The sequence below is a fragment of the Dendrobates tinctorius genome, unplaced genomic scaffold (assembly GCF_039654945.1).
Source record: "Dendrobates tinctorius isolate UK_male_01 unplaced genomic scaffold, ASM3965494v1 ptg000241l, whole genome shotgun sequence".
NCBI classification, from domain to species: Eukaryota; Metazoa; Chordata; class Amphibia; order Anura; family Dendrobatidae; genus Dendrobates; species Dendrobates tinctorius.
Window position 1 is genome coordinate 425,532 of NW_027361908.1, and position 24,156 is coordinate 449,687.

Below are 24,156 nucleotides of genomic sequence, written 5' to 3' on the forward strand. Positions count from 1 at the left end.
TACACCGGTACCTAGTGATTCAGTTGTGTTGTAAGTCCTCTTCTGGAGAAAATGTTAATACTCATAGAAAAGACACTTTAGAAAGATATTTGGTAACTTATTGGAAAAGTATGTTCAATAAAAATAAATTACACAGACGTTAGTCATTATAATGGCACTTAGAATAATTGCAAGGGATGTGGCACTAAAATTGCCCCATGAGAAAACCGGCTCATAGCTGACTCTTATGTTATTTATCATGGCTCAGAATAGCCTTGTGACTGAAAACCCAGCTCCACATCCCCCCGTCTTACACTGATGGAGACAAACTTCTTAATACTTTTTTGTGCTACAATAAATCGTTACATGGCCAAGTCTAATGTAAGTCTTCTTGTTTAATATGTGTTGAATGTATAGGTAGAACCAACCCTTTGCCATGAAGACATACAGAAAAAGATGAACGCCATATGGACTGTACTTTATGTGCCAGAAAGTCAGAGACTGGACATGGCCATTAAATATAGTTCCTATGAGTACCGAGACCGACTACAAGAGGTAATGTGTACGTATAGTCTGTGTGTAGCAGAATATTCACATTTTGGCCTACTCTCCCAGGATGGTAATAGGGGTGCTGCTGAACCCCTGTGTTACTACTGAAATCCTGCATTACTATAGGTAGATCAGACTAGGTCCCACAGATCTGGGGACATATGTTATTTTTCTTCACTGTCCTCGCGTTGCACATGTGCCTTCTCCGAGCACTCAGATATTTGGTTCAGTGTCCTTGACATTGAATGGAAGGAAGGCACATGCACCATAGGCTGCTCTTTTCAACTCCTCTTGGCCATGTTTGTGCCGCCAATGAAGAACAAGAGGAAAGCAGGAGAACATAAATTCTATGTTCTGGTGATTGGTACAATTCTCGTGAGACCCGTATAGATCAAACAATTATCACGTATGCAGTGGGTGTGTGATCATTTTTGGAGACTGGAACACCCCTCTAACAGACTTGTTCTGCTTGCTCAAACCAATTTGCTAACCCATGGAATAAACAATTCCACTCGTGAAACTGCCAAGATTTGTTGTTTATGCAGAATGATATTTTAAAGGAAAGGGACCGTAAAACATAATTTTTAATTTCCAATGAGTTTTTTTTCTCCAAGGCGCAATCTGTATTCAAAATGATTAAATAGAAATCTGGCAAATTTTCATACTGACCATTGGGGATATATTAGACTCTATCTTTCTCTTGTTTCAGGAAACAACACCTAAATATGAACCACAATGAACAGACCCAACCCTATCTTTGTATTTAAGTGTCTAATGAGCCTGTGCAAAGATCATTGTGAAGGGAAGAGGGCAGAGCAGGTTCAGTAATGATATCACCTATTAATGGTGAATAATGTGTTTGCAGCTGTGTTTACAGGTGTTACCTAGCATTGTAATCCTGCCTCTGCTGATAATAAGCCTGCTGAAAACTCTTCTTGACAGGACAGGAAGTATTAGTCTAAAAAAAACAGTGGCCAGTGTGAAAATTGCAAGATAACTTTTTTTTTCTCTTCAATAAACGCCGTATGGAATGTACTGAATTAACAGTCTTTGAAAAATTAAATCCAAACCGTTTTAAAAGATACATGTAACACAAAACCCTGATTTAAATAGGTCATTTTCTGAAGACACATTCCCTTTAATTAAAATGTATTAATTGAACAAAGCTTTACTTACATATGCAAATGAAATTAAATATTTCCACTTTTTCATAGGCCATCAAAATGTGGGATAGAGCAATCACACTTATCAAGAGAAGAGAGAAGATCTTGGCTGAGCTGGAGACATTTGAGACAGCGGCATCTGATCCTAACAGATTCTTCAACAAAGGTAAGCTTCATGGAACATGGTGTAATAAATGGTTATAGAGACCCTCACATGGAGATTTTATTTTTAATAAACCTGGGTATATATGCATATGGTGTAGTATGAGTGTATTAGTATTGTTACTGGCTGACTGGTTGGAGTAGTAGTCTGGAATAACCAAGAAGTCGATACACAGGAACAGCAATGTAGTTTAAAGGGACAAGCAGGAATAGTAGTCAAGGAAGCCAGGGGTCGTTTACCAGGTGCAGCAGTGTCGTTTGAAGGAATAAGACGAGGAAGGGGGTGTTGATTTCGCTCGCCTTGGGGAGTGAAGAGAAGGATCCAGCAGGGATCGGCTCTCTGGCGCCACCACTTGTCCCAGGTCAGTCAGGGAACTGCACAGAGGGCAAATAGTCGCCAGAAAGGATTCCCTTATAGGTGTGAGTTATTGAGGCGCTCCCAGTAAGGAAGGGATATACATCACCAGTGCAGGCTGGGGAGATATATATATACACTCACTGGCCACTTTATTAGGTACACCATGCTAGTAAGGGGTTGGACCCCCTTTTGCCTTCAGAACTGCCTCAATTCTTCGTGGCAGAGATTCAACAAGGTGCTGGAAGCATTCCTCAGAGATTTTGGACCATATTGACATGATGGCATCACACAGTTGGCGCAGATTTGTCGGCTGCACATCCCTGATGCGAATCTCCCGTTCCACCACATCCCAAAGATGCTCTATTGGATTGAGATCTGGTGACTGAGGAGGCCATTTGAGTACAGTAAACTCATTGTCATGTTCAAGAAACCAATCTGAGATGATTCGAGCTTTGACATGGCGCATTATCCTGCTGAAAGTAGCCATCAGATGTTGGGTACATTGTGGTCATAAAGGGATGGACATGGTCAGCAACAATACTCAGGTAGGCTGTGGCGTTGCAACAATGCTCAATTGGTACCAAGGGGCCCAAAGAGTGCCCAGAAAAAATTCCCCACACCATGACACCACCACCACCAGCCTGAACCGTTAATACAAGGCAGGATGGATCCATGCTTTCATGTTGTTTACGCCAAATTCTGACCCTACCATCCGAATGTCGCAGCAGAAATTGAGACTCATCAGACCAGGCAACGTTTTTCCAATCTTCTACTGTCCAATTTCGATGAACTTGTGCAAATTTTAGCCTCAGTTTCCTGTTCTTAGCTGAGAGGAGTGGTACCCAGTGTGGTCTTCTGCTGCTGTAGCCCATCTGCCTCAAAGTTCGACGCACTGTGCGTTCAGAGATGCTCTTCTGCCTACCTTGGTTGTAACGGGTGGCAATTTGAGTCACTGTTGCCTTTCTATCAGCTCGAACCAGTCTGCCCATTCTCCTCTGACCTCTGGCATCAACATGGCATTTCCGGCCACAGAACTGCCGCTCACTGGATTTTTTTTTCTTTTTCGGACCATTCTCTGTAAACCCTAGAGATGGTTGTGCGTGAAAATCCCAGTAGATCAGCAGTTTCTGAAATTCTCAGACCAGCCCTTCTGGCACCAACAATCATGCCACGTTCAAAGGCACTCAAATCACCTTTCTTCCCCATACTGATGCTCGGTTTGAACTGCAGGAGATTGTCTTGACCATGTCTACATGCCTAAATGCACTGAGTTGCCGCCATGTGATTGGCTGATTAGAAATTAAGTCTTAACACACAGTTGGACAGGTGTACCTAATAAAGTGGCCAGTGAGTGTGTGTATATATATATATATACCTCCCGGCTGATGGATCACAGGTCCAAATCTTAGTTACATGGTTTTCCTGGCTGCATCTGGTAACTGATGCTCCTGCCAGTATAAAACTCAGCTCAAAATGAGCAGCTGTCTCTTATATCCTAGGCTGTTCCCTCCCACACTCTCTCCTCCCATCTCTGAGAGTATGATTTTCCAGGCAGAACCGTGGATGGCCCATAACTTTCCGCCCGTAGCTCCAAATAGGTCGGGTGTGCCGCCACTGGGTTCCGCTGGATTTTATCGGTGCAGGGAAATCACATATGCCTACCGTATGTAATCCCTTTTAGCTACGCTTCATAACGCCATAACGCAGAGTGCTACAGGTGGCTGCTGGGCACTGGTGTGTGGGTTTCGGCATGCCGGTTCCGAGCTTGTGCTCGGCTAGGCTCAGAGATATTGCATTCTGTTATTATAGGTCATTTTCCAGATTCAATACCTCAGAGCCTTGCTGTGACCTGTAGGAATCCAGTTTGGCTGTGCCTGCACTAGAACTCACACCCTTGTGCTAATTGCTAGTCACCAAGCTTCAAAGAGCTTGTTTTGGGAGCTTTAATTAAAGAAAAACATTGATCCTGGGGAATGCCAAGGGTGGGAGGCACATTCCAGGAGTGGAGTGAGATGTCCTGAACCTATTATCCAAAATGGAATCTCCCTCGTCCCTCACAGAGGCCCTCACATGGAGATTTTATTTTTAATAAACCTGGGTATATATGCATATGGTGTAGTATAAGTACGTTAGTATTGTTACGGACTGACCTGATTGGAGTAGTGATATTGCAACCACTAGAGGCAGCACCGGGCAGGTAGCGTAGTCTGGAATAACCAAGGAGTCGATACACAGGAACAGCAATGTAGTGTGAAGGAATAAGCAGGAATCGTTGTCAAGGAAGCCAGGGGTCGTTTACCAGGAACAGCAGTGTCGTTTGAAAGAATAAGCAGGAATCGTATTCAAGGAAACCAGAGGTCGTTTATCAGGAGTAACCGTGTCATTTGAAGGAATAGAAGATGGAAGGAAGCTTGGCTAAAGACAGGTAGCTCAATAACCATGTAAGGAACTAAGAGCAAGGCAGGTTTAAATAGAGTGTGTAATCAGAATGAGCCAATCAGGAACTCAGGGTGGTAACCAATAGGAAACTCATGGAGGAGACATCAGCTGCAACATAGGTTCAAGTATTTGATAAGCACGGAACTGTCCAGCGAGCTGAATAGCTCAGAAGGAAGAGCTGCTGAATGGTGCACAGGAGCTGCTAGGTTCGAATCCTGACAAGTATACTCCTCTGCCGACGCCATTTCTGGGATCCATTACCATTCTGCTCCTCTTCTGAATGACGTCACCGCACTTCAGACTATCAGGGTCACACTACACTCTGTGACCAAGAAGTGGCTTTTACAATGTAAAAAAAGCGTCAGAACAAGGCTCCAAAGGTTTACATTGTAAAAGAGACTTCCGGCTCACACCTAGGGCATAGAGTGAGCCAGATAGTCTGACGAATGGTGACATCATTCAGAAGAGGAACAGAACGGTGCTGGATCCCAGAGAAGGTTACGGTGGGGGAGTATATTAATACACTCACACTATACTATAATACACAGATTTATAAAATAAAAATCTTCATGGGAGTGCTTCTTTAAGGGACCATGTTATGCATTTTATTACTCAGTTTCTTTATCATCGCTACTTTTGTCTCCAGATACTGAAGCGTCTACTTCTTACAGTCTTGCGAGAATTTGCATTATATGGTTATTGTTACGAAATGTGTGTTGTCAGGCTTTATTCTTGCATCATTGCTGCATTCTTTAGTCATTGATATCATTGCTTTTCTACAAAACATGTTCACGAATTATAACAGCTTCCCTCAATATTCTATATGTTTATGGCAGAAGGTAGTTCACACCCAGTGCCATAAGTGTATGGGATTGACTCGGGAGCCACAGTCACACCATTCACAGGGGATTGTTTGTTTCCTGGTGGCAAGCTAGTAGAAGGGAACCACACAATTATTGCCTACATTTTCCTGTAGACGAATGAAGTATTATATGTGGTGTAGTGACCACTGTGTCCGCTATAGGGCGCTGTCTGGGGTGGCCTTGAGATGGAGACTGATGTGTGTGTTGATCAGCAGTGATACTGCTGAGGTGCTGGTTCAATGTGTCAGGGACTAGTTGCCTACAAACCCACCCAGGGGGTGTGTTTAATAACGATAGTGTGAGAATGGTTCAAGGACCTGGGATGAGGTCATAGCTATGTGACCCGGTGGGCGTAGCTACGGACCATATAAGGTGGCCAGGGTAGGTCACATGGGTGAATGCTGGGACCCGGTTGGTCCGTTGTGGAAGGTCCCGCTGGGAGATGTCTCCTTTCCTGACAGCACGTGAATGCTGGGTTGAATGGCTGCACGTGCCTGATGATTCTCTGGAGAGAATGGATGTCTGCAGCATGATGAAGGAACTATGAGGAAACCCTGACGTGGGTGAGATATGAGGCTGAAGAGCCTGCGTATGCATAACCTGTGTGACCACAGGGAGTACAGAGCTGAACTGTCATGGACGCTATGCTGATTCTATGAACTGTATGTTACTGCTGTGGGTTTACGTTGCTGAATAAACCATATGGACTATAATTGTTTTATGAAAAACCCGTGCCGGATCTGGTGTTGTGGCGGCTAAGCGAGTATCCCCTACCCGAATGACGGCGCTACCTCGCATATATTAAAAACAATGGATAAAAACTGTCTCCCGGGCCAGAAGATATATATTTAATACAGAGTGGTAAACAGACTTATTATTGTCACAAATACAGCCTATCTATAGATATTATTCTTCATTTAGGGTATGAAGGAACTTCCATGGCAAGAATGGAAGAGAGTCGGAAAAGGACACAGCTACACAAGCAAATGGCAGATATAGAACCTGAGATCGATAAAGTATTACACATTATAAAGAAGAAGTTTAATGACACAATCAGCTACAAGGTGAGTTTCTACAAATACAGTTGTGGCCAAAAGTATTGACACCCCTGCAATTCTGTCAGATAATACTCCGTTTCTTCCTGAAAATGATTGCAAACACAAATTCTTTGGTATTATTATCTTCATTTAATTTGTCTTAAATGAAAAAACACAAAAGAGAATGAAGCAAAAAGCAAAACATTGATCATTTCACACAAAACTCCAAAAATGGGCCAGACAAAAGTATTGGCACCCTCAGCCTAATACTTGGTTGCACAACCTTTAGCCAAAATAACTGCGACCAACCGCTTCCGGTAACCATCAATGAGTTTCTTACAATGCTCTGCTGGAATTTTAGACCATTCTTCTTTGGCAAACTACTCCAGGTCCCTGATATTAGAAGGGTGCCTTCTCCAAACTGAAAAATATTCAGGATTGAGAGTCCTCAGTAGTTGATACCTTTTAATGGCTAATTGAAAAGATGGTAATACATTGCAAGCTTTCGAGACTACTCAGGTCTCTTCATCATGCTAGACTAATACAAAATCTGAAGTCACATATTTATGCACAATACAGCCTAGAAAAAATGCAATAGATAAGACAAGTGACGTGAAGCAGAACTATCAACATGGGAGAGGGAGAAACATAAATATAAACATTGGACCAGTTCATAGTTAAGGAGTCTGGATGTTTTATGGTCCTCTGATTGGGGTCTAGTTCTGTGTTGCCCCGCAAGGTTTTAAAAGGAAATTCCTTAATTGATGTAAAAAGACATAAATCCATGCGACACATTCATTCCAGCACTGCCATTTTTAGATCTCTCCACAGGTGTTCTATGGGATTCAGGTCTGGACTCATTGCTGGCCACCTTAGAAGTCTCCAGTGCTTTCTCTCAAACCATTTTCTAGTGCTTTTTGAAGTGTGTTTTGGGTCATTGTCCTGCTGGAAGACCCATGACCTCTGAGGGAGACCCAGCTTTCTCACACTGGGCCCTACATTATGCTGCAAAATTTGTTGGTAGTCTTCAGACTTCATAATGCCATGCACACGGTCAAGCAATCCAGTGCCAGAGGCAGCAAAGCAACCCCAAAACATCAGGGAACCTCCGCCATGTTTGACTGTAGGGACCGCGTTCTTTTCTTTGAATGCCTTTTTTTCTCCTGTAAACTCTGTTGATGCCTTTGCCCAAAAAGCTCTACTTTTGTCTCAACTTACCAGAGAACATTCTTCCAAAACGTTTTAGGCTTTTTCAGGTAAGTTTTGGCAAACTCCAGCCTGGCTTTTTTATGTCTTGGGGTAAGAAGTGGGGTCTTCCATGGTCTCCTACCATACAGTCCCTTTTCATTCAGACGCCGACGGATAGTACGGGTTGACACTGTTGTACCCTCGGACTGCAGGGCAGCTTGAACTTGTTTGGATGTTAGTCAAGGTTCTTTATCCAAGATCCGCACAATCTTGCGTTGAAATCTCTTGTCAATTTTTCTTTTCCGGCCACATCTAGGGAGGTTAGCCACAGTGCCATGGGCTTTAAACTTCTTGATGACACTGTGCACGGTAGACACAGGAACATTCAGGTCTTTGGAGATGGACTTGTAGCCTTGAGATTGCTCATGCTTCCTCACAATTTGGTTTCTCAAGTCCTCAGACAGTTCTTTCGTCTTCTTTCTTTTCTCCATCCTCAATGTGGTACACTCAAGGACACAGGACAGAGGTTGAGTCAACTTTAATCCATGTCAACTGGCTGCAAGTGTGATTTAGTTATTGCCAACACCTGTTAGGTGCCACAGGTAAGTTACAGGTGCTGTTAATTACATAAATTAGAGAAGCATCACACGATTTTCCGAACAGTGCCAATACTTTTGTCCACCCTCTTTTTTATGTTTGGTGTGGAATTATATCCAGTTTGGCTTTAGGACAATTCTTTTTGTTTTTTCATTTAAGACAAATTAAATGTAGATAATAATAACAAAGAATTTGTGTTTGCAATCATTTTCAGGAAGAAACTGAGTATTATATGACAGGGGTGTCAATACTTTTGGCCACAACTGTAGGTGATGAAGAACTATATACATCTTGGTTAGGGTTCTTTTACACTTGCCGTGTTTTTGCGGGCCGTTTTTGCAGTCCCCTTAGATTTCTATGGGGCTGCAAAAACGGCCCACAAAAATTCATTGGTGTGCCGTATGGCCTTGAGGGCCGTATATACGGCCGTGAAAAATATCGAGCTTGCTCGATATTTTTAACGGCTTATGGACACGGCTGCAATACATTTCAATGGTACTGAAAAAAAAAAACGGTAGCTTGTTTCTGCAGTACACCGTATTTGCGGATCGCCGTATCTTTCCCACCAATTTGTTACAACAGGAAAAACGGCGATCCAAGAAGGATCCGCAAAAAACCCGGTAAGTGTAAAAGAAGCGTTATAGACCACTTATTTGTATACTGTAATCGTGAGAATGCATAGGTCTAGACACACAGATATAAATGGTAGTAAATGTAGCTTTTCAATAATCTGAGCTGATTCCAAATTATCTGAATGGTTCCAAATTATAAGGCATTGTTGGTTTCCAATCATTACACAAATTTTGCATTTTTAAGAAAAAATGAAGATACAACTACGGCTGGCCATACACGTGCGATAACTGTCAGCAGTTCATCAGCAGTCCGCTCCCTCTACCAACTCCTCCACACACATAAGAGCTCAGCCGAGCATTGTTGTGAGAGAGGAGAAAGCCAATTGTAGACACCTTTGGCAGCAGCTTATCCCACTTAATAAAAAAAGATCAGCTGTTAAAATTCGAACAAACTGGTCCTTCTGTCCCATGATGTCATGTGTCGGGGAAAGTAGGCAGGCCATGCACATTACGCCATGTTCACATGTTAAGTATTTGGTCAGTATTTTACATCAGTATGTGTCAGCCAAAATCAGGAGTGGGTGACAATACAGAAGTGGTGACTTGTTTCTGTTATACTTTCCCTCTGACTGTCCCACTCCTTGGGTTTGGCTTACAAATGCTGACCAAATACTGAATGTGTGAACATGGCCTCTGATGGTCTTCCAGTATTGTTGAAATAGGAGGGTTCAGCAGACATCCATCTAATGTGTATGGCCCTTTTAGTTACAAAAACGTATTACAGGCAGGAATGACGTCGGGCCACAGAGCAACTTGGATTAAGCTTGATATTATGGTTATATAGGTTTATATATTTTCTTGTGACCCTTTATATTAGAGACCTGTGTGCAATTTGCCAGATTTACTCAATGTCTTTTATCTGTTTTTCCTGTTTTCCAGCACAAATTAAGTTAGAAAAGTCTCTTGGCTCTTAACAAATATTTCTTTTACATTTTTTGTATTGCAGGGCAGACCATATGCTGAAAAGATGAAATGGGACAAAACAGAAATGCTCTACTGGCTGCAGCAAGATCGGCGCAAAAACCTAATGGAAATGAATCTTAGAAAATCCCTGTATAAAACTGGAATCTAACAATTGAGACAATTAAAAGGGAATCTATCAGTAGGATTAAGCCTCTTAAGTCATCGACATGGGCATGTACCGTAGGTCCTAGGAAGCTGAATAACATGATACTTTGATATCCACAATCCGATGTCTTATTGCAAAGAAATCCAAGTTTCTTAATATATAAGTGAGCTGTTAAGTTAAATGGGCCGGGCACTGGTGTACATGAGAATCTCCCTCTAGAGCTTATTTTAAATGAAACGGGGCGTTACTAGTGTGAGACATGTAAATGACTGTGATTTAGGCTGTAATTTAGGCCGGGGTCATAGCACTCGGCCCACTGTTATTCTATGTGGTTAGGCAGATCAGTGATTATTTTCTCATGCCAATTTGGCATGAGAGAACAATCACAGCATGCTGAGATTGGCAGTGAGACTCGGCTCACACGCACCCATACAAGTCTATGGGTGCTTGTGAAACATCGGACTGCACTCGGATGTCATCCCAGTGCAGTCCGATATACGCATAGACAGTCAATGGAGAAATTACTTTCTCCGACTCCTCTGCACAGTAATTCTCTCATGCTAGAGGATCGGAGCACTGACACTCAGATCACACTCTGATCACGCTCGCAGCATAGCTGAAACCGAGTATCATTAGCATATCGCATCCCATGCTGTCACATTGGATGTTAAATGCTTGTGTGATTCCAACCTTAAAATACGCTCTGGAAGAAGATTCTCAGGGAGATTTGTGTCCAGCCCATAGATCTTAACTAGAGATGAGCGAATATGTTCCGCTCCCTCCTTATTCAGCAAGCTATAGTGCCATCCGAACAAGCTGCCGAGAGAACCTGGATCACGCTGGCTGATCAGCTGTCCGGCGCCGCAGCTGCATGTATCGCCGCTGTTTTACCGTCACAACACATGCAGAGAGAGTCCAACACACAGGCTCTCCTGCATGTGTTGTGACGGTGAAACAGCGGCGATACATGCAGCTGCGGAGCCGGACACCTGATTATTGGGAGCGCTCCAAGTATCCGGGTACCCGATGTAGCTTCTTTGGAAAGCTCTATAGCTTGCCGAATAAAGAGGGAGACAAAGATATTCGCTCATCTCTAATCTTAACAGCTCATTTACATTGAAAAAAAAAAAGTAGATTAATGCATAAGATATCAAGACATCATGTTATTCAGCTTTCTATAACTTATATGTGATACAGACTGCTTAGTAGGGTCGATCCTACTGACAGATTCCCTTTAAAAGGGTATTCCCAGCTCAAACATCAATGTCATGTAGATATCCATCTCACCCATGGGACACTGCACCTATCTTGATAACAGGGCCCTGTTTTGACTCATTGTCAGTGGAAAAATCGACATTTGTGTGTGACTCTCTTCACTGACTAACATGAGAGTCCTGGAAACAGGCAAAGAAACAAATTTGACTATTTTTGTAAATCTGCTAGAAATGAATAGGGAGAGCCATATATGCCCCTCTTACTTCACATTGATGCAAGAAAGAGCCTTGTTTTTGATCTGCCATTTCCAAACTTTGGATTTGCATCTGTCCATGGCATAGCCTGCAGATGAACCTTGACTGACTGAGGTGGGAATACACCTTTAAAAAAGAGGTATGTGAACATATTGGATTAAAATGAGTGAATATTGAGATGGAATTTATACACAGTACGTAACTGGAAATATTTTTAAAACCAAACACCCTGCAGTGTTACATATGTGTACATGTACCATGATAATGGACAGTATATACAAAGCGGAGCAACTAGCAGAGTATCCGCACCAATTTCTCCTGCGTCTGGGGCTGTAATGTGGTATTAGATATAGGACAAAATCTAAGGCTATGTGCACACGTTGCGGATTCTCCCGCGGATCCGCAGCGTTTTTGGTCCTGCGGGTCCACAGCAGATTCTGCTGCTTTGTACAGTAGCATTAAAGTCAATCGGATTTGAAAACCGCTATGCACATGCTGCGGAAAAATCCGCGCGGATTAGCTGCGGGTTCATTTCCGCAGCATGTCAATTCTTTGGGCGGTTCTGCAGCGTTTCTGCACCCATTGACTTGCATTGATCCGCAGCAAAACCGCAGTTCTCGAAAAGATCTGCGGCTTTGCTGTGGCTGAAACGCTGCAGATCGGGAGGGGGGAAGAGTGTGGGCGGTGAGTGTCTGCGTGTATGGTGTGTGGGTGGTGACTAGATGTGTATGTGTGTGTGCGGGGGTCTGCGGGGCTCATCGGGCTGTCAGGGGGTCTGGTGGGGCCTGTGCGATGGTCATCGGGCTGTCGGAGGTCCGGCGGGGCTGTCAGAGGTCCGTGCGGGGCTGTGGGGGGGGCTGCGGGGCATCGGTCTGTCCGGCGGGGGGGGGGGGTGCGGGGCTGTGTATGTATGCATGTGTGTATGTGTATGCAGGCATCGTCCGATGGGACTGCAAGTCCCATCCGGCGATGCCTGCTACCCTGACAGTGATTGACACATTAGCCAATGATGGGACAGTAGTGGTCCCATCATCCGGCTAATGTATTGAATGTAAAAAAAAAAACAAAAAAACCCAACATATAACATGCAGAACATACAACATATAACACAACATGCATATAACATACAGAACATACATATAAGATACAGAACATACAACATTCAGAACATATAAGATACAGAACATGCAACATATATAGAACATACAAGATACAGAACATATAACATACAGAACATACATACAACATACAGAACATATAACATACAGAACATACATCTAACATACAGAACATACAACATACAGAACATACATGTAACATACAGAACATACAACATATAAAACACATAGAACATACAGAACGTACATGTAACATACAGAACATACAACATACAGAACATAGAACATATAAGATACAGAACATATAACATACAGAACATACATCCATCTATCCTTCCTTCTATCGATCCTTCTATCTATCTATCCTTCCATCTATCTCTGTCCTTCTATCTATCTATCCTTCTATCTATCCATCTATCTATCTATCTATCTGTGTGTGTAATGGAGTGTGGGTTGGACCAATGTAAATGAGGAGGTTCATAGAATTGTAGAATTGTAGAGTTGGAAGGGACCTCCTGGGCCATCTGGTCCAACCCCCTGCTCAAAGCAGGATTCGCTAAATCATCCCAGTCAGATGTCTGTCCAGCCTCTGTTTGAAGACTTCCATTGAAGGAGAACTCACCACTTCTCGTGGCAGCTTGTTCCACTCATTGATCACTCTGTCAAAAAGTTTTTTCTAATATCTAATCTGTGTCTCCTCCCATTCAGTTTCATCCCATTGCTTCTAGTCTTTCCTTCTGCAAATGAGAATAAAGATGATCCTTCTACAATGTGACAGCCCTTTAGATATTTGTAGACAGCTATTACCGTATATACTCGAGCATAAGCCGACCCGAGTATAAGCCGACCCCCCTAATTTTGCCACAAAAAACTGGGGAAACTTATTGACTCGTGTATAAGCCGAGGGTGCACAGTGAGTGGCCTCGGTTATCTACACAGTATGTGGCCCCAGATAATGCTGCACAGTGAGTGGCCCCAGATAATGCTGCACAGTGAGTGGCCCCGGTTATGCTGCACAGTGAGTGGCCCCGGTTATGCTGCACAGTGAGTGGCCCCGGTTATGCTGCACAGTGAGTGGCCCCGGTTATGCTGCACAGTGAGTGGCCCCGGTTATGCTGCACAGTGAGTGGCCCCGGTTATGCTGCACAGTGAGTGGCCCCGGTTATGCTGCACAGTGAGTGGCCCCGGTTATGCTGCACAGTGAGTGGCCCCGGTTATGCTGCTGCTGCCCCTGACTCCCTTACAAAAAAAACCTGTATACTCACCTCCGTCGCTGCCCCCTGCTCATCAGCGTTGCGCTCTGCAGTGGCTGTGCAGGCAGAGAGCGATAGCGCTCTCTGACCTGAATGTCACTGCAGAGGAGGCAAGACAGCAGAGCGCAGGGACAGGTGACTATGCCTCTCAACCCCCCCTTCATACTCACCGGGTCCTGGCGCTTGTCTCTGCAGCTCCTCTGCTTGTTCCATGTTGTCAGCACTGCTCTCTTCCTGGTTCAGCGGTCACGTGGTACCCGCTCATTAAATATGCGCATATTTAATGAGCGGGTGCCATTTGACAGCTGAAGCAGGAAGAGAGCAGCGCCGACAAACATGGAACAAGCAGGGGAGCTGCAGAGAAGGGTGAGTATGATCTGACACCCCCGCTCCCCATTCCCCGGCCGACCCCCGGTATATGACTCGTGTATAAGCCGAGAGGGGGACTTTCAGCCCCAAAAAATGGGCTGAAAATCTTGGCTTATACACTAGTATATACGGTAAGTCTCCTCTCAGTCTTCTCTTTTGCAAACTAAATGACATCACAAATCTTTTTTTTTTTGTTAAATAACATATCTTTATTTAGCTTACAAAACCGCATACAAATCCGCAGGAAAAACCGCACTGAAAAACCGCATTAAATCCGCGGCAAAAACGCATCAAAACCGCGGCAAAACCGCACATGCGTTTTCTGCCAAGAGCTGCATTTTTGGGCAGAAAAATCAGCGGGAAACTCCACAACATGTGCACATAGCCTTAAAGGTAAAACTAAATCTATAAATAAAAAGATCTTTTATCTTAAACCTTTCTCCTTCATATTTTACCTTCCTAAAAACATAAAGTTTTCACGTGCAATCAACTCTCACGCATGAATATAGTCCTATGCACTGCCATTCTGTGTGGATACATTTCCTTTCACAACTGTCAAGTCTGCAAGTTGCCACAACCTTCGCTTCTTTGTGACTGGGCGATTTTTCATTATTGTGTGTTTGTGTTTTTCTTCAACTTTTCAAAGGGCCATTACTTTTTTAGTACACCATTTATTTTAGCAATTAATGTACTGAATCACTAGACAAAAATTCTTTGTGGACTGAAATGGTGAAAAGATGCCATTGTGCCATTTGGTTTTTGAGATTTTGTTTTCAGTGTTCACTGTGCAGTAAAAATTATTTGGCAAGATGATTCTTAAAGTCAATATGATTAGGATGATAACAAATTAAAGGTATATGTGGGTCGCCCTCCCAGGGCTGTGGGATACTCGGTACCGGGCCGGTGTCAGCGGGATGTGTCACAGCAGCAGTGACCCGGTCCGTGGCCCTGGGCACCCAATTAATAGGGGAAGTTTGAATGGTGGAATGTAGTTAATGGAATAGTTCGTGACGCCACCTGTGGTGTTCAGAAAGTGAGATGTTAAGCCGATGCTGCATGCAGATCCACTGGGACTGATGGTATGGTGCAGCAAAGATGTAAAAGCTCCCCACAGGTGAAGCTGTAGTCCCAGGGCAGTGTAGATGTAGGGTTAGAGGAGAGGCACAGGCGGTGTAGAAGCCGGTACCCCGATGTAGTGGTACAGGGTGTGTTAGCGCAGGAATAATTGGAGGACACCAAGGCATGTAGTTCCAAAGCTTTACTCACAGTCTGTAGTACACACAGGTGCCTGCCTCCGTGCCGTGTCCTCCGGGTCAGGGACTCAGTCAACCTCCAGGTCATATGGAATGCTCCCTTTCAACACTCCGCCAACATGTGCCTTTCTGAACGTCTCCTCTTATAGCGCCTTTGGTGTGTGAAGTACTCCTAGTACTGAGTTACACTGGAGTTCCTCCTGACAGATGTTCCCAAGAACCATACTTGTACGGCAGACAGCTGTAGCCTGCTTCGGGGACTCCTTACTCCCGAGTCCCAGCTCACTATCCAAGTTGCTGTTGTGCCCCCAAGTCTTAGATGGGAGTAGTGCATTTACAGCTCACTACTCCACCGGTGTCTGCTGCAGAACCATTAGTATCCATACAACCTCGGGGACCGGGCCCCGACCTTGCGCTTAGAACTTCTAGGCAGGGTTCTTCCTCTAACCCACGTCCTCTCTGTTCCCTTTTACTCCTTTGTTCTGTACTAGTCTCTCCTTATGGAAGCTCAGGTTTCTGTTCAATGTCTTTCTCCTTCTTTCCTTTCCCGTGCCAGCAGACCCAGGTCACCTGAGGTCTGCTGCAGCACCTCCTTCCTCCATCCCTCTCCCAGGGATCTTCTCTCCTCACTCCCTCCCACTGACTGACTGACCGACTGACTGACCTGAAATCCTAAACCTTCCCGCTCTTTTATGTATTCTAACTCCACCCGCCTCCCAGCACGTTTCGTGTTCCAAGCAGGGTGCCACCAAAGGTGCTCTGCTACACTCCAAGCATGGAGCCGCAATGTGGCTTTGCTGAACTACTGTGTTGTGTGGGATGCAGGTGTTGGAGCGTGGTCAGGAGCCTCCAACCTACCTGGATGGTGGGGTACCACACCTCAGGAGGAGGTGCAGTACCTCTGTGGCAACTGAATCCTCAGGGGCGCCACATTTGCACATGGCGCCTTTTAGAAACTGGCACACCGACCTTAAAGGGAACCTGTCACCAGAAAAAAGCACTATTAATCTGCAGGCTAGTAGCGTTACTAACCTGCCCAGCACCCACACTTAGCAAAACACTGTGGCGGGGGGAAATTAGCTTTAGATCACCTGGCAGTGTTACTGTTTCAGTCACTGGGGCTGCACCTACACCAGTTCGGTCACCGCTCCGAGCATAGAGAGTGGTGGATGTAACCGTGCCACGGCCCTGACTGACAGCTGGCCTTAACGTACAGCCGGTGTCAGTCACGCCCAGTGGCACGGTTATAGCGGCTGCTCTGTATTCTTACAGCTGTGACAAAACAGGCATCGCCCCTCTGTCTGTAACTGGAACTCTGCGGGGGGAATAAAGTTCATTTTCTCCCTGCAGCGTTTGGCTACTTGCAGGTCCCAGGCAGGTTAATAACACTATTAACCTGCAGATTAACCCCATATTTATAGATTAATAGATTTTTTTCTGGTGACAGGTTCCCTTTCAGGTGATGGCACCTCAGAAATAATACAGTAGTCGTTTTTCTGATGGCATCTTTTCCTATGTTTTTGCGGCTGCTGTGGCCATCGTCTTTAAGTCTATACTTTCAAATATAGAGAGGGGAAGTCTCCCGGAGAACAGACAGATCACTTCTTTAAAATGCCTAGTGTTTCTGAACCCCTAAATGATTAAGGCTGAGTTCACACGTCACGTTTTTTTCGTGTTTTCACGGCGGGTTTAAACGCGCAATTTTGCCGCGAAAAATAAGCATCCCATGCAATCCTATGGGATTCCACAATGCTGTGCTAATGCTGCGTTTTTTTTCCGCGGCGGAATCACTTTGCGGTAAAAAACGCAGCATGCTCATTAATTTACCGGAATTGCGGCGATTCCACCTGGGTCGCCCTCCCAGGGCTGTGGGGAACTCGGTACCGGGCCTGTGTGAGGGGGAAAGGTGTCACAGCAGCGGTGACCCGGTCTGTGGCCCTGGGCGCCCAAATCAATGGTGAGTTGTGATTATAGATTATGTGATAGTTCGTGACGCCACTTGTGGTGTTTGGCAAGCAAGATGTTAAGCCAACGCTGCGTGCAGATCCTCTGGGGCTGATAGTGTGTTGCAGAATAGATGGTGTAGCTCCCCACAGGTGAAGCTGTAACCCCAGGGCAGTGTAATGGCAATAGATGAGAATAGGCGTAGGCGGTGCGAGGAATGCTGGTACCCAGATGTAGCGGTGCTGACGGTGTTAGCGCACAAATGAATGGAAGACACCAGGGCTTGCAGTTCCAAAGCTTTACTCACAGTCCGTAGTACACACTGGTGCCTGCCTCCGTGCCGTGTCCTCTGGGGCAGAGACTCAATCAACCTCCCGGGCAAGTCAGGATTCTCCTCTCCAACACTCCGCCAACATGTACCTCTCCTGAACGACTCCTCTATTGCGCCTTAAAGGGAAGGTGCCATGATTCTTCATAATTTAATGTAAAAAAGGAAATAGCATAAAAAGATATTGTCCCCTAAGCTTGACTCAGTGTGTATGGATTTTTTTTCTGTAGTAATGCAGCCACTGGGCGCTGCCATCTTACCTCTCTGGCTGCTGAACGACACTTTCTATGCTCATTTACGGCAGTCCCTGGGCATAAGAGACAATAGTCGGCTGCCGACCCTATCTCTTTCATTGCAGCTGCATCAGGAGTGAACTGGCCACGCCTCTGTGGGCAGCTCAATTCACAGCTGTAGGTGTAGCCAGGCGCCATCTTATTAGAGCCCAGTGCTTTTCTTTTAAGCTTCATTTACACTCTATTGCAAGCCCTGGATGCTGTACTGTTCCAGCATAACAGGGCTTGGATGTTCACTCTGCACATACCAGCTGCAGGAGAGGAACCAGGACGAGCTCCTGGACACCAAGCTGCTCTTTCCAAAACACAAGGCCAGCTGCTGCCCCTGCTCTTGCAAAACATAGGAGCTGCTCCCTGCTGTTTCAAAACAATTGGCCATCTGCTGGACATCTAATCCTCTCCTGTGTGATACTGACTGCTGAGCCCTGTATCTAATCCTCTCCTGTGTGATACTGACTGCTGAGCCCTGTATCTAATCCTATCCTGTGTGATACTGACTGCTGAGCTGTGTATCTAATCCTATCCTGTGTGATACTGACTGCTGAGCCGTGTATCTAATCCTCTCCAGTGTGATACTGCTGAGCCGTGTATCTAATCCTATCCTGTGTGATACTGACTGCTGAGCTGTGTATCTAATCCTATCCTGTGTGATACTGACTGCTGAGCCGTGTATCTAAGCCTATCCTGTCTGATACAGTCTGCTGAACCGTGTATCTAATCCTATCCTGTGTGATACTGACTGCTGAGCTGTGTATCTAATCCTATCCTGTGTGATACTGACTGCTGAGCCATGTATCTAATCCTATCCTGTGTGATACTGACAGCTGAGCTGTGTATCTAATACTATTCTGTGTGATACAGTCTGCTGAACCGTGTATCTAATCCTATCCCGTGTGATACTGCTCTCCTGAAATACTCTGTGCTGCTGTCACCCTGCTGGTTTTATGTGTGATCTACATTGTGGTATTGTGTGAAGTATATGGCGGTATTATGTGAGAACACTATGGCAGTATTATCTGCTAAAAAGGGACCCATTCTAGGGTGGTTCGGGCTGAGCACCTGCACACGGGTCAGGGGTAATGGTTAGGTGCAGTCAGGGGAGGGCTGGTGAGGCAGCTGAAGAGAGAGGTCTCATTCAGCATCACCCCAGACTGCCCCTGTCGCCTCGCTTTCACACATCGCAAGGACAGGATCTGAGGAGGGGAATGGGGTCTTTGCATGCAAAGTCTGGATCAGAACAGGCCATCAATCAGCAGAAATGTTTCTTGGATTTCTGTGGTGCTGTCACCCTGCTCCTCCCCCATATATCTCCCTCTGTGCCCCCCATAGACAAGCACACTGCTCTCCTGAAATACTATGTGCTGCTGTCACCCTGCTCCCAGAATCCTTGCTGCCTGCCATCCTCGGTGACCGAAGACCCCATTCCTCTCCTCAGATCCTGTCCTGGCGATGTGTGAAAGCGAGGCGTCAGGGGCCTAATGTATGGTGGAAGGAGCAGGGCGACAGCAGCACAGAGTATTTCAGGAGAGAAGTGTGCTGGTCTATGGGGGGCACCCTGTTCAGTGCCAGGGATTGTACATAGTACATAGAAGTGGAATTGCCAAACTTTTTTAAAATTATTTTTCACATTTTGCAAAATTAAAAACGATAATATATTTTAAGAACATGTAAACATTAATTCTTTACATTTTCAATTGCTGAAAAAAATTTTTTTGGATGGCACCTTCCCTTTAAGGAGTGAAGAGCTCCAGTACCGTGGTACTCTGGAGTTCCTCCTGTCAGATGTTCCTAACCACTCTACTTGTATGACAGACAGCTGTAGCCTCTCTCGGGGACTCCCTTCTCCGGAGTCCTGGCTCTCTATTCAGTTGCTGTTGTGCCCCAAGTATTAGATGGGAGTAGTGCATTTACAGCCAACTACTCCACCGGTGTCTGCTGCAGAACCATAAGTGTCCATACAACCTCGGGGACCGGGCCCCGGCCTTGCGCTGAGAACCTATAGGCAGGGTTCCTCTTCCAACCCACAACTCCTCTCTGTTCTCTCTACTCCTCTTTCCTATGGAAGCTTAGATTGCAGTTCTACTTCCTCCTCCTGTTCCTTTCCCGTGCCAGCTGGCTCAGATCACTGAGGCAGCTGCCACACTCCTCCTCGGACCCGTCCTCAGACTCTCCTGACTGACTGTCCTCCTGCCTGACCTCCCGTCAGACTGAACTGTAATTCTAAACCTTCCCAACCCTTTATATGGATCTCAACTCCACCCACCTCCCAGCACATCCAGTGTTCCATGCAGGGAACCACCAAGGCACTCCTAATGTCTAGGAGGAGAGAGACATCTCAATGTGATTGTGCAGAACTACCCTGTTGTGTGGCGTGCGAGTGTTGGAGTGTGGAAAGGAGTTCCCAACTTACCTAGTTGGTGGGGCACTACACCTTAGGAGAAGGTGCAGTACCTCTGTGTCGACTGAGCCTCAGGGGCGCCACACACCCACATAGGAATGCATTGTTCTGCTTACTTTCCGCATGTGGCTGTGCCCACCAAGCGAAAATTAAGCAGAACATTTGCGGATGGTAGCCACAGTCCGGAGAAGAGGAGACTGTCCTCCGGGCTCTGGGTGCCATATCCCTGTAAAAAATAGAATTAAAATAAAAAATATTGTTATTCTCACCTTCCGGCGTCCCGCGCAGCCTTCCCGCCTCTCTACACGCTCCCGGTCCCAGTAATCCTTTGCGAGAATGACCGCGATGACGTTGCGATCTCGCGGGAGCGTGATGTCTCGCGGTCATTCGCACAAAGGATTACTGGGACCGGGAGCGTGTAGAGAGGAGGGAAGGCTGCGCGGGACGCCGGAAGGTGAGAATAACAATATTTTTTACATTTTATCTTTTACTACTGATGCTGCTTAGGCCTCTTTCACATTTCAGTTTTTTGCATCAGTCATAATCCGCCAAAAGGACGGATGAGGGATCCGTTGTAGTACTGATGACAACGGATGCCACCCGTCCGTTTTTTGACGGATCCGACAAATGAAGAATTTTAAAGGAATTGCAGCCTGGAAAAAAAGAGAGAGAGAGAATGAATATTTCGGGTTAAATCAGTGTCTGGAGGATCCGCCAGAGAAAAAAACGTTGCAAGCTCCGTTTTGAAATCTTTGAGGATGGTGACGGACAGCAACTTTTGGCGGATCCGCAAAAAAACGGATGCAACGGACGGCAATCCGTCACAATCCTCCATTAATGGAAGTCAATGGGGAAAAAAAACGGATCCTCAAAAGAAAATTGCGGATCTGTTTTTTTCAAAACCTGGCGGATTGTGACTGATTGTAAAAAACTGAAGTGTGAAAGAGGCCTTAGGCAGCATCAGTAGTAAAAAGTTGGTCACACTTGTCAAACACTATGTTTGACGAGTGTGACCAACCTGTCAATCAGTTCTCCAAGTGATGCTCCAGATCGCTTGGAAAATGCTAGCATTCTGCAAGCTAATTACGCTTGCAAATTGCTAGTTTTTCCGCGGGAAAATCGCGGAAATTTAAAATGCGATTTTTCCCGCGGAATGGAATTCCGGAATTCTCGCGGTAACTTCCGCGAGAGTTCCGCTACGTGTGAACGTAGCCTAAAAGACGCGACATAAGATGGAACATTTTCACAGCAGTATCATTTTGACATTTCAGTGCATTATGTTCATTTTATGAGGAGCTATAGCAGCAGTTTTTCAGGCAGATTCTGGGTTGGAATTCACCTGAAAACTGTGCTGTCTGCACATAGCCTTAGAATGTGTTTTATAGGTCAGTGCTTAAAAAAATGAACTTTATCAGAACTTTATAAAAAAAAATGTGGCTTGTGTTGCCACTTTCTGAGACCAGTAATTTTTATTAGTTTTCTGTCAATAGACCTGTGTGAGGCTATTGTATTATATTACCATATTTACTGACCATAGACCATTTTTTAAAAATCTAAAACACATCGTTTGAACAGTAACCTTTGCCCTCCCTCATAAATCAAGAGCACACGTGAAAATAAGAAACTTTATAATCTACCTTATCAGAGAAATCTGCTTCTTTTTCCTCAAGGATTGATCTTTCCTTCTCAATTTATGGGTAAAATCTGACTTCAATGAATGCAGACTTTCCCGTTACTAAGATAGGAGGTGACAGTGGCTACTGACAAAGATTTATGGAGCAGGGAGGGGGATGAAAAATGAGGAGCTGGGGGCAGGCGCAGACATTCTGCAGCATGATCACCTGAAAGGACCGTTATACTTGGTTGTATACAAAAAGCAGCTGTATCTACATATGAGCCAACCACACAGGGCTGCAATAAAACGGATTACGCAATATGTCTCCTAGAGATGCATAGTGACCTAATGGTACCCCATGACAAATTCTTATCTGCTAGTCACAACAACTGAGGCAGCTGAGGTCAGCTGTACACAAATCAGAAGGGAGACTTCTCTATGCACTACAGTAGAACATCTTGATTTATCCTACTCATCCTGGCAAGTAAGCATTCGATACGAATTTGTCACATTTGTATGTGTGTGAACAAATATATGTATGTACTGTATATAGAAAGGATTATTATATTGTTAGATGAAATGCCATTGTCTGAGATTTTATAATATAAATATATATACAGGATGGTACAAAAGTCGGTGAACAGTATGTGTAATAGGGTTATGAAGGGGGAGATTTATCAAACATGGTGTTAGGTGAAACTGACTCAGTTGACTTTAGCAACCAATCAGATTCCACTTTTCATTCTTTACAGACTCTTTGTAAAATGAAAGGTGGAATCTGATTGGAAATCTCAAAATGCTGAAATAGTTAGAGCAATTTGGGTTGAAACATTTGGTACTCAAGCCCCAAAGAGACAAACCATTTACCGCATTCGTGACAAATTCGATGCCACTGGCTCAATCCTTAATGCTCCAAAAACTGGTCGACCCAAAACAGCCTGTACAGAAAATAATGAACAACTTGTTGCTGAAACATTTGTTCAGAGTCCAAAAAGTCCACCAGAAGAGTCTCATTAGAATTGGGAATTTCACGAGCTTCCATCATGCGAATCCTGAAATCTATTGGGTGGAAAGCTTATCGTCCACGTCTAATTCATGGTTTATTGGAGGATGATCCAGACAGGCGGCTGCAATTTAGTGAGATTATGCTTAACGAAATTGAAGAAAATCCGGTAATTTTAGATAACATTATGTGGAGTGATGAAGCTTCTTTCAAATTATCTGGCCATATTAACAGACATAATTGTATTTACTGGTATAATGAGAACATGCATTCAACATTAGAGCAACAACTAAATGAGCCTGGTGTCAAGGTTTGGGGTGGGATTTCAAGTTTTGGTGTTTTTGGACCTTTTTTTATGGAACAGTCACAGGAGTTAAGTATCTCGAAATTCTAATGAATCAAGTTGTTCCCCAGTTACAGCAACAGCCTAAAGGGGGTTTTACACATAGCGATATCGCTATAACGTCACTGATTTTGTGACGTTATAGCGATATCGCTATGTGTGATACTTATCTCCATCCGGCTCCCTCGCTGTCCATCGCTGATCGCGCGGCTCCATTTCTCGTCGGGCGCTTCCTGTGGCGCCGACAAGCAACGTGTGGAGGCGGGCGGGAGGACGTCTTCATTGCCGCGTCTGAAAGGTAAGTAACGACCGCTGTATCGCTGCTGCATCGCTGTGAGATCTGCCTGAGTGGCAGCTCACTAGCGATCATTTAGCGATGCACCAGTGATCCTGACCGGGTCGTATCATGGTTGGGATCGCTGGTGCATCGCTAAATGTAAAAGGACCTTAAAGCCCCCTTCTCACATAGCGAGATCGCTGAAGCGTCACCGATTTTGTGAATATATATGTACATCAGCTGCACATGGAGGTAGACACGGGAACACTGTGGCTTTAGGAATGCACTTGGTTTATTTAGGTGCGGCAAAACCAAGATGAAGCACAAAGTAAACACGGCCCTCTGGGTGAAACAGCAGAACGGTAGCACTAGCCACAGTCCTTGTACTAGCGGGTATGAGCCTGCTCAGCATTAACAAGACCTACAGTTCAGGCATAAACAAAGCACAAACCACTTC

The 24,156-nt window shown here is 44.9% G+C and overlaps 1 protein-coding gene across 1 annotated transcript in view; it reads left to right on the forward strand.

The window, feature by feature from the left end:
- The window catches only part of CCDC87 (coiled-coil domain containing 87), a 107,906-nt gene extending 96,107 nt beyond the window's left edge, over positions 1 to 11,799 (forward strand). Inside the window, 5 exon segments of the mRNA XM_073556883.1 lie at positions 397 to 534; positions 1,743 to 1,857; positions 6,435 to 6,577; positions 9,914 to 10,008; positions 10,010 to 11,799. Of these exon segments, the coding sequence (XP_073412984.1) occupies positions 397 to 534; positions 1,743 to 1,857; positions 6,435 to 6,577; positions 9,914 to 10,008; positions 10,010 to 10,046 (528 nt within the window). The 3' untranslated portion in view covers positions 10,047 to 11,799.
- Positions 11,800 to 24,156: the final 12,357 nt, after the last annotated feature.